Below are 16,379 nucleotides of genomic sequence, written 5' to 3'. Positions count from 1 at the left end.
AAGCAAACCTAACCACAGCACAATGTCCAGCTGTGGGCACTGTACGGCGGCTTTTGCGGGCGTGGCACGCAATTAGCCAGACTGTCAGGCAAAGTGTTTTTTTGGCAACCCGCCTCGCCTCGCCTCGCCTCGTCTCGCCCCTCATCCCACCCCAACTCGTTTTTTCCACATTAGAATTGCTAATTGGCACAAAGTTTTGTGCATTTGCTGCAGTTTCTTCCAATGCAAGACATAAATTGCATTCAACTGAGACATTTGTTTGAATATATGTATATCTGCATACATATATATATTATATGCATATTTTTATATAAGTGAGCAGATTGTAATTGCAATTGCTGAAACGCCCGTTTGCCCCCCAGAGGGCAAAAGATTTGTTAGTCAAGCTAATCAACAGCAGGGGGCAGAGCTCGACCAGAGCTAGGCAAAGCTTGGCAGAGCTTGGCAGAGCTTGGCCACTCTCTGAACGAATGCGTCAAATCATATTGAATAAAACATTATTATTTGAATACAAATTTCCTCAATTTCATGCACACAAGAATTCCAATGAAATTCGTTTAAAGCGTCTCTTCGAAATTCATTCACATATCCCAATTGGAATTTCATCCACATGCCAGAAAATTAATTTTGTCCTGACTTTAAGGTATTCGCCCTTTGTTATTATTAATTATGGACAACAAATAAGTTTATCTCCACAAAAAATATGAAAAGAAAATATTAGATATTAATAAATATATGTATTTAATTCTGATAATGTATTTGAAATGCCTGTTCGGGGAATTAAAAGAGTTTATTGGCTTGGTACAATCTCTGTCTTGATTTTTAGTTGTCTTTCAGTTACACTAATTGATCCATTTACATACATACATACATACATATCTACTAATCAGTCAAATAATTTGTCCGTTTGTCTATCTGCACAGAAGCTTGATATTTAGAAATTAGTTTGTTAGTTTTGAGACTCCAGATGTAAAGCTTTTGACTGTAAATCTTCAGTTTCACAACTAGAATCTAAAGTCTTGCCATCTTATGATGTTACCCTGCTCAATCAATGATAATATACAACATTGTGCAACTAAATAAAAATTATCACGAAACACGCCGTGTATGTACATATGTACATATAAGAGCTATTATTATCTATTAATCTTTTCTGCTCAACCAATACATATCTAGTATATATAAGAATGTAAAATTCAGTCTATAACATCTAAATTAAACATTATTATTACATAAAATCTATTTTAAAAGGTAGGTAGTGAAGACAGATTTAATAAAATGTTAAAAAAACATCGATATCTATATATATATATATGTATGTACATATGTTTTAATAATATATGTATGTATATACATACATACATATGTATGTCGTAATATTAGTTTTATTGATACCGGTTTATAACGACGTTCTGGAGCTGCTCACTTCCCTTGTAAAAAGCTCTTTCTAGAAATTGTCTTTTCTCATCCCTGCCATCAAAGTTTACATTTCTGGCTGCATATATCGAAATCTTAGCGACCCTCTGTGGGGAACAGCAGTAGCTATCTCGCTCTCACTCAGCAACACCTGGCACCAGCAGCAGCAGCAGCTATAGTTGTCTCTCTCTGACAGTTCATCTGTCAATTGTTACTATTAGTGATGGTAAAGCAAATTTAATAAAACTTTATGTTCTATTAATTTAAAATAAAATGAAATCAAATGAACACAGTTATGAAATTCTCAACAAATACATATACATATGTAAATATTTAGTTTAGAATTCAGAAACAATAACTTCTAACTGTGAGTTGGTCAAACCGCTTCTCTTTTCCGTAACAGTTACACAAATACTATAAAAATCGATCAGTTATGGTTGCAATTAATCGCAATACAACTATATCGCTAATGGCTGAAAAATAATCTAATTTTGTGTACCATCACTAGTTGCTGGCATTCAAACTTTGCATTGCATTGCTCGAGCACCAAGAACTTGTTTGTTTCCAATAATAATTTAATATATAATATAAAAACCGACGTTTACAAGTGCAAATTAATCGGTTATAATATTTAACCGATACGAATAATAAAAAATCCAAGAACCTGAAATTGATCATAAAAATAGCCTCAATAAAGGAGACGAAAAATCGCAGTAGAAAAGAAAAGGCAAGTAAATTTTTGAAATACGTCGCATATTGTGATAGATTAATTGGCAATGCGGATAGCAGCAAAAGCAAAACAGGCCAAAATTGCGGCTCCACACGCCCCCACAGTTGCCGTCCTTTTAGCCAATTCCCAAAACCAACTCAGAGCCAAAGCAATTGTTAGCCAAGAAAACTTTTCAATGGCTCGAGCGTTCATATCTGACAGTTGCCTGGACTGTCTGTCAATGTGTGTGTGTGTGTGTGTGAGTGTATGTGTGTGTGTAGTCAACTGTTTTTGGGAGTATTTGCAACTTTATGCCGCAACTTGCCATCAAAAGGGCGGCAGGCGTGGCCCGTTGTTTGCATTTTGCAGCACTGTAGCTAATGGCAATATTTTTGCGGTCGACGACAAGGACTGAAGCGAGGGCAGTTCCGAGAGTTTGTGTGTGTGTGTGTTTTTTTTGGAGTGCGCAATGCTAACGAAATGACAATGGGGCACAGAACTTGCCATTCATTACTTAAAAACTACAAAATTAGCGTTGAATTTTTGCCACAGCAATCGTTAAAAAACTTTCTAGAACCACAGCCGAAAAAGTCTGTGCGAGAGAGAAGGGGAGAGTGGAGAGTGAGAGAGAGAGAGAAAGAAAACTTTATTTTTACAACTAATTGGCAAACTTAAATGTAAGATTTAATTTTGTTGTGGGTAACACAGCAACGGCAGCCAAGCCAAGCAGGCAGGACAAAGCCGTTTGAGGCTTCATTAAAAAATTACATTGCGCCGCAGGCGACACAGAGAAAACGACAGACGAAGGGAGAAGGGTAGACAGAGGGAGAGGGAGGGGTAAAGCAGCTAGTGGCAAGAAGTTTCATTGTCGCCCGAGTTGGCAACAAAAATATTTGCCACATAAATAAAAGCGAGACAAGTTGAATGTGGCCGCAGCTGCTGGTCCAGCACATATTGACAGCAGCTGAATAACTTCAGCTCACCCACATATATTATATAGCTCCCTCTCCCTCCTGACTCTATATGCTTGACTTACCTGGAAACTTGTAGAGGGCCACCTCGTTGCAATTAATCTCAATCAGGGTGGACGTCTCGTTGGGCAGGCCAGCGCATTGGCACATCGAGTTGAGTGGACACGCATAGAGCACATCCTGCTGCTGGCTGCCAAGCAGCGCAGCTGATCCTCGTGCCGGCGGCGGACCACGTGCCAGGGCGCGGCCCGTATTCCGAGCATTGCGATGCAACCTCTGACCCGCCGCAGCAGCGCCCCCGCCATCGAACTGCCAGCAGTGGGCGGTGCAGACGAGGCACGAGATCAGCGCCAGGTACAGGTGCATGCTACAAGGAAACGTACAGAGAAGTTGGTTGAGCAAATTAGTTAACGGTTTCAGTGTGGGTAGTATTTTTTGGGTCAGTGCTTAAAATCGTTTTAAGTGTGTGTAATCTTGTGCGGGAAGTGCGAATGTAGGAGAGATGCTAGAGAGAGATGTAGGAGAGCAGCTTAGCAGTTACACAGCTAAATAAAAAAAGATGCTGCAACTTGTCTCTCACTTATCAGATATACATATGTAGGCGTCGCATCAGTGCGATATTACACTGTTGTTGAAGTTTCAATATGATTTCTTAATGCAGTAGAGTTGATAAACACTGGCAATTCGTGTTAATCGATTGATTTAGTATTGTACTGCAAATTAAGGAAGTATTGTCACTAGGAGAGAGACAACTATAGTTATTGCTGAGCGGGTGTCGCTGAGTGAGAGCGAGACGGCTAGTTGTCTCCATGCATATATATTTTTTCATATATTTATATTATTGGTACTTAAAGTTTTATTGCTGCGTTGCTTTACCCTCACAATTATCATCATTATCATCTTTTTTTTTTTACTTTGCAATTATAATCTACAAATTCGACTTTGCATATATTGTTGATTTTAATTTCTCCAAGCTCCACCATATAATTCAGCTTCCATTGCTCAGCTCACTACTGAAATTTCAGTAGAGTTAGTTGAGCATTGGCAGTTAAATTATACTGCAATTACTCAGCTTTACTTTGAAAATTGTCTAACATGTTTAGGAAAGAGACAATTTAAGTAAAATATTATATGCTTGAGATACTGTTGATATATCAAAATGAAATGACTGCGTCTCTGCCAATGTCACCAGAGTAAATATGGTTTTAAGTCGTTTTATTTATCATACATTACAAAAAAAGCCACAAATATTTATTTTCATCAAACCAAACAAATCTAAGCAAAGAAGATATATATATGTAGAAAAAAAAAAATAAATAAACAGCTTTTACTTTGTGTAAATAAATGGGAAAATATAATAAAACAAAGCTTGCTGGCAGCTCAGCTCAAACTGTAAAAGACCAACCATGATCAAATATTAAAAGCTACTAAAAATTTAAAAATTTACCAAATTATATAATATTTTTACTTCTGTTGCTTATTAAAAAAAAAAAAAAAAAAAAAAAAATAATTATATGCAGAATAAAACAGAAGCAAAACTCGTCAGTGTCATAAAAGTTATAAGGGAATGCATTTGCAAAGGACCGGCACTTAGTCTGCAAAGCGCACACAAACTAAAAGCCCCATAAAAAAAAAAATTAGTAAACAAAATAGTGAAAGAAGAGAAGAGCGAGAGAGGGGGAAAACCTGTTCGAAATATTGCAATATTTTGTCTGAACTATCAAATAAACACACAGTGAGGCAACAGTTTAACACAACCTCAATGGCTGGCCAAAACAAATTGAACAGTTAAAGAAAATACAAAGATTTTTATCAAATATTGTTTCTGGTTGAAAATAGTTTGGTTGCATTTCAAATAATTCTATTTCCATTTGTTTGTGAGTAAATGGAGCGAGGAGCATGGCGCATGATATATGAAGACGCTCATTAGGCGAGCTCTGGCAGACACCTTCGGTCTAGCCATTTATTTATTTGTCACTGCTTAGCATAAATCGCACGTTAGGGTGAATAAAATGGCATAAAATTAACGGTGCACCCACTCCAATACCATGAGAGCGCCATTAAAAGTCGCAACTCAATAGCACAGTGGGGTTGTTAAAAAAATTTACAAAAAAAGTGATATCTGAAAAATGTATGTATAAAGCAATATAATATATAATAATTATGAAAATAATAAGATAAATATATAAAACATTATCTAAAATGGTTAAAATATTATCAAATTAATAATTTTAATATTTACAAAAAAATAAACAATAAATAAAATAAAATAAAATAATAAAAATAAATAAAATACATATAGTGCAGTTTAATTTAATAATCATGACCAAAATATTATTCAATTGAGTTTCCTATAACAATTATCTGTAATTATGTTTAATACACATTTTTAAAAACTGAGGTTTGACTTATTTTCATGACTTTTTCAAACATCTGCACACCACTGTGCTCACACATTGTCGCCTTATGAGCAACTCCTCAGCCCGACTTAGGGTGAAGTTCACCTAAAAGCTTGCGACAATTCATGCAAATGAGTCGCAGTCACACACGAGCAAAAGCACTCACACTCCAATACACACAAACACATACACACACACACGCGCACACATACAGTAACACTCTTACATATTCACATTCAAATGCCTCTAACTTGAACAAAACAAAAAAAGAAGTGCGCAACCACAGCACGTAGAAGCTCGCACACTCACTCACACACACATACACACATACGTGCATGCACACACTCACATATAGAACGTTCATAGAACGCTGGCATATAAAACATGTTTCATGTACGTAGATGTGTGATGTTTATTTGACACGCCAAAGTATATAATAACAAATAAAAACTTTGGCACACCAGACGACGTTGACGACGTCGAGGACGACGTGGAGGACGACGGGCGACAACGGCTGGAACTCTGACAAGGACGACGTCGACGAGTACGGCCCATTAGCACGATTGTTGAGCTTTAAGGCTTCGATGGTTTGGGTACCTCTGTGCACATTACGAGGCGCCATAAAAGTAGAGTCCCCCGAAAAAAAAGAAACGTGTATATATATATGGTACATTCCTTTACTGATAGGCACTACCAAAAAGACGGGAAGAGAACCGAGAGTGGAGAGTGGAGAGTCGAGAATCAAGTCCTAAGTCGAGGCATGTGCTCGAGTTATTTAAGTCAGCTTAGAGTTTCGGATAAGTAAAATATATGTTAGCTAAGTCCCCAGTTCTTAGCAATTGAAACATGTGTTATAGTCAGGGATTTTCGGTAGACTAAGAGCCTACATAGAAAGCCCTTTAAATGTGCTATTGAGAACCATTTGATTTGTCTTGGGAATTAAAGACAGAAAACAATTATTATTCTTAGTGAAATACATACTATTTATTATTTATTCTATATTTTATATTCTATATTCTACTTAGCTCTCTAAAGCGGTTCGATTGAACGTCTAGCAAACTAGATTGTTTGCTAAGCATTAAACTTCAAACGTTTTTACAACTGAAGTTGGATAAAGTTCAATTGAAATTGATTGCGCAAGTTGAAAGAGTTTTTCAAATGGCTGACAAAACAAGTGATGAGCGCTTTAAAATGTTAAACTCTAGAAAACTCGAACTACCACTGGGTAAGTAGGCGCTGTATGTATATATGCTATATATAACCTTTTTCAACTTTTCCCTCAGATGAATATTACAAACAGCATGTTCGTCAAAATCTGCCCAATCTTAGCTCCTCTATTAAGGGCACGAGAAACGACAACTGTGTATTCGATACAAATGTTATGGATCTAACATTGGGTGAGCATAGCTCTATAGATGAGTAGAGAAATCTATTGCTCTCTCCATATATTTTTGTCTATGTATTATTTATCTACAGATGAGTATTATGAGCAGTTTGTGCTGCCCAAGCTCAAGCTGCAGGAACAGAAAGAATTAGCAGAGAGAAGGCGCAAACAGTTTCAACGCACCCACTACTTTGGGCCGCGGTACTTGGAACAGCACAAGCAGAAAGCTGCGAGGGCACTACCAGAAGATTTGAAGAGTAAAACACAAGACAAAGAACGAAAAACAATTTAATCGAAGCAAAATGAGACCGAAAGAGGGGAAGATAACAATATATTTAACTGCAGTTTAATACGAATCGAAGACATAATGTGAGAGAAAGAGAAGAAGGCAGAAGGAGAAGCCAAGCGGAGAGAAGGAGAAGCTCCAAACAATTGCTGAATGTACTTTATACATTTTTATATGGTGCTAATAATGTGACAACAGCATCAGCGAAAGCCACTTAAGATGCTTAAAATGCCAGCGAGCACACTTCTATATACAATTTGAATGTAATTTAAATGTCTTTTTTTTAAGGGACGTTTCTATTCAATTCTCATAACAGCTAGAACAAACCTGAAACAAAGCCATAAGCTAAAAGTAGGCGTGGCAGAACAAGTATATATAGTATTGATCAGAATGATAAGTTGAATGACTGTGCATTTGAGCAATGGCATTTGGTAGACTAAGAAAGTTAGAATATTGGATTAAGAAATTTCTATTCTTATACATCATATATAGTATAATAATCTAATAATCTGTCAATTATTTGATTTTCAAATTATTTATAATAAGTGAATTTACTAAGAAATCGCTTATTAGACCAAATTTAAAGGCGATTACAGAAAGAGAGATTTCTGTTATAAATATGCAGATAATAAGAATATTAGATGTGCCTTACAATCTCCATCTTATCGGAAAATAAAAACTTTATTCAATTTGCAAAATATTAGCTTTAACAAATACAAATTTCATCTTGATAATACTTGAGAAACAAAAGTTATTCATGAATTCCTTTCGCCTAGTTGAATCCCTATTCAAGCTCTCAAAGTGCGCAGTCTGTTTGCTTGTTTGTGCAATTTCATATCAATATATTTACAGAAATGTCAACGACAGTCAAAATTTAAATAGATTTTGTTGACATTACCTATTTATTTAATTGGGACTATTGTTTTACTCGCTACTTGCAGATGTGCAACGTCTTGCCAAATATTTATTCATTTCTAATTAGTTAATTTTTATGCAAATCCTTTAATATTTATGTTTATTTGAAAGTGTTTCTCTGCACTTGCATTTATTTGCTTAACTCATGCTGGCAATTAGAATGCATTATATAGTAGTGGGCATATTTAATTTGCCACCACCGCACCTCTCTCGGCGATTCTCAAAGTGATTACCCAATCATCGGCAGGCACTGTCATCTGCTGTCTGTGCGAAACGATATCCAGCTTGGCTCAGCTAAATCAATATCAATCTACAATTGCCGTCTGGCATTTTACTGATTGTTTTTCATTATGTTGATGGTGACAAATCGAATCTGACTTTTGCAACACTTGGGCTGACCATGTAAAACCAAACGATACATCACACAGTTGACTGAGCTCGCGCGAGTGTGTGTGTGTGTGTGCGTGTGTGTATAAGCATGTGTGCTGATATTTCTTCATCTTCTTCTACTGCTTCTGCTTCTTTTATGCACCTTCAAATATATTTCTGCTCAAATACACACGTACGCACAGCTCACCCACGAAAAGTCGGGCAGTCAGAACGGTCGAGAGTTGCGCCAGAAAAGATAAATATGTCGTAAAAGTTTTTTATTTGCGTTTTATTTTTGATACAGCAAATGACTAACTTGTTGGCTGACAGACAGTCAGACAGACAGACAGAGAGAGAGAGAGAGAGAGAGACAGTGGGGCAGTGTGAGAGTCAGACGCAATGCCCATGGCCAGCAGGTACAACAGAGCAGAGCGAGACGGCACAATTGCGCGTAAAACAAAGTAAAGCGGCGAGCAGCGTGTGACAGGCGGAGCAGAGTAACGTCTGTCACGCACAGACCGCCAGCTGCCCCAATGCGGGCGCCACATAGCCTGAGTGCCTGCCTAACTGACTGACTGACTGACTGACTGCCTGCCTGGCTGCTTGACCCCCGTCCGTCTATGCCCCAAAGCGACTGGGACTTTAAGAATGTTAAAATTTGAAATCACGTTAGAATTTGCCCAAGCAAACTTCTGATACACTTTAAGGCATGAAGCAACTGACTTCAATGCATTAAATCGATTTGGCATATAGGTGTAACAGGAGACCAGCTTAGATATACGATTGCTTGTATTTGTAAGCTTGGAATTTTAACTGATTAGTGGCTGGCGTAGAACCTAAATGTGTCTATTTAGTTGGTTGAAGTTTACGAGTGTCACACTCAAATTAATTGTCATTTTTATTATTTAATTTAATAAATATATGATAAATACATATAAATAAATACGATAATATTTATTGCAGTTATTTTATTATAAAAAAAAATATTATATTTTAAAATTCAGTTTAACATATTTTATATTTTTGTTTTTATTTATATTCAAAATATTTGTGATTTAAACTTAACAAGTTTTCATTCCAAATATTTGTGATTATGTGAATACAATTTGGCATAAATGAAAAAAAAATAAATAAATAAATAAATAAATAAATATAAATAAAAACATCAAATATTATTTAATTTTGTACTTAATCCATTTATTTTACTTTTACTTATAATTTGACTTTTCAAATATATGTAATTTCTAAATTAATAAAAATATAAATATGTCCTAATTGTGTTTAAAGTATATGTTAGCTACAATGCTTATAAATACATATTTAAAGAATATATATAAAAATAAATATTTTATTATTTATATTTTATATAATTTTTTTTTTTGAATATCAAAGCTCATCTTTAAAAATTGCTGAAAGAATTTGTAAATAATAGCTTGCGTAAATTTTAATAAATTCGTATATTGATTAAGCCATAGAAACTAACTGAAGTGAACTCTTCAAAAAGACCAACCATTAAGATTGGTATATTATGGGAAAAAAAGACGTTGAAAGACTTCTAAAAATAAAATAGACTCACGGAACAAACCCATTGGGAATATTGCAGACATATTGAAATGGTGTACACACACATTAATAAAGTACATTAATTACATATATTAATTAATCCATATTAGATATAAATATGTGTATGTATATATCATAAATATTTGTTGACCGTTACTCGATGCCGGCTAATCAGTGTCTTTCACTCACACCTTGAGCAAAGCATTCAGAGAGCAGCCGATTGCGTGGGTTCTTCAACGAGCTCATTCCCAATCGCTCTCCCGAACCTCAGCTTGAGTTAAATGAAGCAAAACAGACGTAATAAAAGCGAAGGCTCTTGCTCTGAGCGAGTGCCATGAGATATGATTTTTTTATAAAGAATAAAACTATTAACAGTTATCTGCGAGCTATGCTATACATATCTATAAATAAATAAACTTTAACATATATTTTGACATAGATTTAGTTACTTAAGATAACAAAAAGAAATCTTTAAAAAGTAGAAATAAAACTTGACATGAAAAATGGCAAAACATATAAAATGATTTCTATTTTTAGAAGCTAAAAGCCATTTAACTTTTGTGAGAGTTTTTGCAAGTTTTCGAAAAGCGACATTAACGCCAACTCTTGACATTAGTCGACCACTGCCTAGAGTAGCGTCCACTCACTTTCCTGTCATGTTAAATGATGTCAGAGCAAAACAGCTCACTTACTTTAGAGTATAACAAGCAGCTGAGAAGGCACAAACAGCAAACACAACAACAACGAAAGCGACAGCGACAACAACAGCAGAACAAAACTGTCCCTTCTCATGGCCGGCACCAGTTGAGAGCTGCAAAGTTGGCCATGGAAAAGGTCAAACCGAAGGCAAGAAAGGCCGACCGCAAGTTTTTATTACGCATATTATGCCAGCGATTTGCTCAGCTGCTCTCTCTCACCCACTCTCTTTATTTCTCGCTCTCGCTCTCCCTTTCCCTTTCTCTTTCTATTGCACTCACTCCTAAACTTCTGCCTGGATCAAGGCTTGGGCATGGGATTTCAGCATCATTTTAATACTTTTAATTTTTTATGCCGCTGACACAGTGACATCAAATGTCAACGAGCTGCAAAACAAACAGCAGCAACAGCCGCAGCAGCAACCAACGAGTCCTGCCACTAGCATAAATATGTTTAAGTATGAGCGTCCATTGGGGGCAGCGCATCAGCAGAGCCAGCGGCGACGGCAGAGGCAGCGCAGCAAGAAAAATGCTGAAAAACGTAGCATACATTTGGGAGCCGTTGCGCTCGGGCGAAAATTTGCGAGTTTGTGCGATAATAACATATGTAAGTTGCTTGTACATGCATGTGTGTGTGTGTGTGAGAGTGTGGTATGTGTGTGTGTGTGTGTTGGTAAATGGCATGCAGGTTTTAAATTTAGCACATAAGCTGGCTCTGTCTGCTTCTGCCTTTGCCTCTGCCGCAGCTGCTCTTTAAGCAAAACTTTAAATGAACTTAAGTAAGAGCTGTAATATATATGTACACACATACATACATATACTACACACAGTCAGCAGTTGGTGCAGCACGTTTGTAGGTGCGTGGGCGTCCTTTATGTATCTGTGAGATACATTCGAGTTAATCGCTGTGAAAGCGCTTCAAAGTCAATTAGATGCCTTCAAAGTTCATGGAAATTTTTGCGTTTTTGTTTTTCGCTTTCGCTTTGCCCAAAATCAAAGCAAAAACATTTTATCAAAGAGTTTTTCAACTGCCAAATATAATGCTAGAGTTTCTGTCGCTGCGCTTTGCTTCTCTTATATGTATTTAAATATTCACATTTAATTGGGCTTTTTAATTGCTCTTAGTTTTTATGTGTTTTTTCTTTCTTTCTTTTTTGGTTTTGTTGATGCAATGCAATTTTCGGTTTCATAAATTATTTACACTTCGCTTGTGCAAGCGAAAAAAATATTAATTATATTAATAATTAAATATATATGACACTGCATCAACAGCAGCAGGAGCAGCAGCAGCTGCGGACAATGTTGCCATAGTTGTGGAACAAACACACAACAACGAAACAAAAAATTGGAATTAAATTATAATATTATATGAGTGTGGTAACACTCTTTAAGCTTGCCTTTTTTAAGAGCAGTCAAATGGAATGTGGGTTACACGAGCTAAATAAATAAAGCAGCATGAGTGGCTTGCGAATGGAAGTGCTTTATCTCCATTAATCTAGTGCAACTCGGCTATCTTTAATTTAGAAAGGACAGATATTTTAAAAGTTGTAAATCATATATATATTTGTATTAGTATATTATAAATGATATGGACAGAGATTTAATCTCAAGATTTTGTAGTTAATTTAATTAAAGAAATATTTGTTGAGCAACTGAAGTCAAAAATTATTGATATGATTATCTATGAAAATATATATATGTATGTATGAGAGGGAAATAGGAAGAAAGAGAGAGAGAAAATCTAATATGGGAGAAAAAAGAGAGAGATATAGAAAAATCTGAAGAATGACAGAAGTAAGAGAGAGATAGTGAGACAAAAAGAGCGAGATATATATGGCGAGAGAGAAAGGGAGAGTCAGAGAAAAACGTAGATAGAGAGTAGTGGAGAGATGGAAATAGAAATAAAGAGAAATAGATTGACGGATAGATAGAAAGAGAGAGAGAGAGAGAGAGATTGTGAGAGAAAGACAGGTAAGGAAATGAATAGGATTAAAAAAGACACAGAAATAGAGAGTTATATATATATAGCGAGCGAGTGAGCGAGAAAGTCAGAGGGGTACAGCAAGTAGACAGTGATAGAAAGAGACAGAGACAGTGACAGAGGCAGTGACAGAGTCAGAGTCAGGGTAGCGAAGGGAGACAGGAGAGCGAAGAGTTAGAGTATATAAATTACACTGCCTATGTCGATCAAGTAAAATACTGAAATACTGATAAAAACTAAACCATGATTAGCATCAAAACTAGCTTCAAGAATCAAAGATAATTGAATATATGTATTTATATATTTTTAAGCTATAAACATTTATATGATGTACTCTTAAACCTAGTTAGGCCTTTATCAACATCGCATCACAGCAATTGGAGAATACTCCTATTTCCCTCATACTACAACTTGTACAAATTAACATTTCCTTTGCCGGACAAGCACTTTACAAGAAAAAACAAAAAAAGGAAAACCCCAAACGAAATTGTTTTGCATTCTTTTAGCCTTTGATTCAATTCAATTGCGCCTTGCACAATTTCCAGCTGGCCTTAGAACGTCGTGTGAGCCCATCTAAACTGTGCCTTAATTACATTTGGTTATGCAGAGCCAAAGAACATTGCGAAATAGTCCATAGAAATGTTGCATACGAATGGTTTTTTTTTTATTCTTCTTCTTTTCATTTGTTGTTGGCCAAAAATATCTCTGTGTGTTTGCTCAGTGGCCAGAAACCGCAAGCCAAAGCCCAAGACTCTGCGTGCAGCTGAAGCATTTCGAGCTTTTCAGGCGCTTTTCATGCATTTCGCTTTGGTAATTTTCACTGGCTGGCAGGCATATAAAGCCAAATAACAAATCCAGGCATGCAATTGTTTTTATAGCCACAGCTGCACACACACACACATAGACACACACACACACACATGGAGGGAGTCTCACACCCGCAAATCATATGTCAAAATCAAAGTTAATCCCTCTGTGTTATGTACAACAATTGAAATTATGTGCTTAAAGGCTTTAACTCGGCCTAACAAAACACAAATACAAAACAAACAATAAAACGACAACAACAAAAAAAAAAAATGAATTAAATAAAAAAGCAAAGCCAAAATGCCAATGCACAAATTGCGTATGCAACTTCATGTAATATACATACATATACATATACAGACATATATATGTATATTGTTTTTTTTTATATATATTTTTTTCAAGTGCTGCCATTATTTTTGTTTTTATTGCACAATCCACGAAAAACAATCATAAAAAATATATATGTATGTGCATATATACAGAGCAGCGTGAACAGAAAAATGGAGTTGAGCGGCGCCATTCGAAACAACTGCGGCGGGCACTTGAATCCATACGGCTGTCAACAACAACAACAACAACAACATGGACAACAACAACAGCAGCATATGACACTGTGAGTAGAAAAGTTAGAGTCAGACAGAGCATTAACAACTGCTCAATACTCGTGTATCTTAAACTCACAAAAAAAGGCTTAAAAAAAAGAAAAGACGTGCCACGCCCTAAGATATAGTATAATTAAACCGATTGCCCGTTATCAACGGTTTCTGGCTATTACAAGTTGAGGCTTTAAGCATCAGCCATAAGTCCAACTCCTCCAATTGGATTTGCATGCACTTCTTTTAATCAGTCTGTAGAGGCAATCAACAGGTGATTCTAAGCTTAGGAATTCTAGTTATGCAAGTTGTAGCTACGCCTTGCCAAGCGCCTAGAGCTGGTCAATAAAAAGCCCCATAAGAAATTTATGTAAAATTCATATCTGCTCCACACTATATTCTTTCCATATATATATATATGTAATGTGACACACAAACAATAGCTATAAACGCAAAGCTAGCATAAAAGCCAATATACTCTCTCTTCTACTTGCTGCATAAACAACAAGAACAACAACTACAACAACAGCAAAAAAACAACAAACAATAACAGATTTATTGCATATTTCGCACTGGTAATTGAGATTAAACAGTTCAAAAAAGCAGCCGCTTGGCATTTCATAAACCCGCAGGACACAGCACACATATACAACGCACACACACACACACGCAAGCAAAGCCACCTACACTCACACTCACAGTCAACCTCACACACACACATGTGTGTGTCCATAAAGCAACGCATAAATTTAAGAGCTCATATATCGTTTTGCCCTTTGTAGCCCAGACCCAACGACATGTTGCAGAACCCTTTTTAATGCCCGCTCAGTCACAGGGGCTGAAAAGGGAGCATATTCGTTTGTCCTGACAGTTTTAAAGTGAAGAAATGACAGCTGTTAAGTTAAGTTGAAAAATTATAATAAAAATTAATTAAAAGTAATTGGAGAAATTTTTGTATTTTTGTTTATATTTGAAAATGATTTGTATTTATTTTTAAGATATTTTTAAATATAAATTTATTAAAATATTCTATGCCAGTTTCCATCCGTTTATTGACTTGGCATTCCAATGATTTCGGCTAAAGCTATTTATGGCAGCCCACTTCTAAATAATTTTTTTTTTATAATCGGATAATTATTAAGAATTATTTTACACTTGACAGATGTTTTATAATTTTAAAGCATATAACTGCAAATTTCAATAATTATCAACTATCGATAATTTTGCTAACTCCAGCAATATAGTTATCGTAAATAGTATAGCTCTTGTTTGTTCACACACCTCTAACTGATTTCGCTAGACTCTTGCTCTCTGATCCAATTGGACATCTAATCAGAAATGTGTCGGAGCTATTTGAGCGAGTATTAAACAGTCGATGACGCGCATGCCAGCTATATGCTTTACACAACCAGCAGTCTCTCTCTTGCATTGCTAGCTAGTCATATTCAGATATGCATGAGTTGTTTGATGGACTATCATTTGAGCCAGTATCAAGCAGTCGTTTCAATTCATGCATATACATATATATTTATGATCCTTACACATGCTCCTCTCTTGCTCTGCTAGCTCACCATATTCGATTAGATATTAAAATAAAATAATAATTGAGCGAGCATCAAGCAGTCAATCCAATTGCTTTAACTTGTATGCAAATGCATGTCAGCTTTGCCTGCTCTACCTCTACCCCTTTGTTCCATTAGACATTAAAAAAAAAACGATACGTTTTTATGGCATATGCTTGAGCGAGTATCGAGCAGTCAATCACATTAGCTGCCAGCTTACTCTGAACAGCTCCTCCCTGACTTTATTTCTAAAGAAATAAACATATTGATGGCATATGTGCTTTGAGCGAGTATCGAGCAGTCGGCTACCGTTGGCTATTCATCTGTGGATTTGTGTGCCCATTGCTCTTTAGGCCTTTTGACTGTGGGGTCATCATTTCATGCGCCCAACTTGCATGTAATTCGTTTTAATAATTGTCAAGTTGTTGCCTTTATTTATGGCAAACTTTTAATAATTTAATTGTTGCTGCTGCTGCTGCGACAGCAGCTATTGTTATTGCTATGGCCCCAGTTGTTGCTGTCGTTGTTGTTGTTGTTCAATTGCTGGATTTGCCGCATTCGCATTTAATTGATAAATGCGTCGGGAGCGCGCGCGAGTTTTGCCAGCTGTAATTATGAACGATTTGAATAATTCAATGCTCAGGCTTTAGCCACGGCCGTTGCGTTTCTGTTTACGCAATTAATTGTGTGGCGCACATTGGTATGAAATTGATTGCAAAGCTAACT

At 36.1% G+C, this 16,379-nt stretch overlaps 2 protein-coding genes across 5 annotated transcripts in view; one reads left to right on the top strand and one right to left on the bottom strand.

The window, feature by feature from the left end:
- Positions 1-16,379, bottom strand: part of LOC115563825 (uncharacterized) — a 78,745-nt gene that overhangs the window by 27,253 nt on the left and 35,113 nt on the right. For all 4 annotated transcript variants that reach the window (XM_089257409.1, XM_089257408.1, XM_089257407.1 and 1 more), the window contains exon 2: positions 3,162-3,463. In XM_089257409.1, the coding sequence (XP_089113535.1) occupies positions 3,162-3,462 (301 nt within the window). In that variant the 5' untranslated portion in view covers position 3,463. The remainder of the gene's footprint in view (positions 1-3,161; positions 3,464-16,379) is intronic.
- Positions 6,549-7,452, top strand: LOC115563827 (uncharacterized). Its single transcript, XM_030387377.2, has 3 exons — positions 6,549-6,720; positions 6,779-6,892; positions 6,972-7,452. Exons 1-3 carry the CDS (start codon positions 6,654-6,656, stop codon positions 7,169-7,171), a joined length of 381 nt encoding a protein of 126 aa, XP_030243237.2. The 5' UTR covers positions 6,549-6,653; the 3' UTR covers positions 7,172-7,452.

Source organism: Drosophila navojoa, chromosome 3 (genome assembly GCF_054131105.1).
Source record: "Drosophila navojoa isolate 15081-1374.11 chromosome 3, UAZ_NAV_1.0, whole genome shotgun sequence".
Taxonomy (NCBI): Eukaryota; Metazoa; Arthropoda; class Insecta; order Diptera; family Drosophilidae; genus Drosophila; species Drosophila navojoa.
Note: the sequence above shows the minus strand (reverse complement) of the source record. Positions and strands in the feature narration are given on the sequence as shown.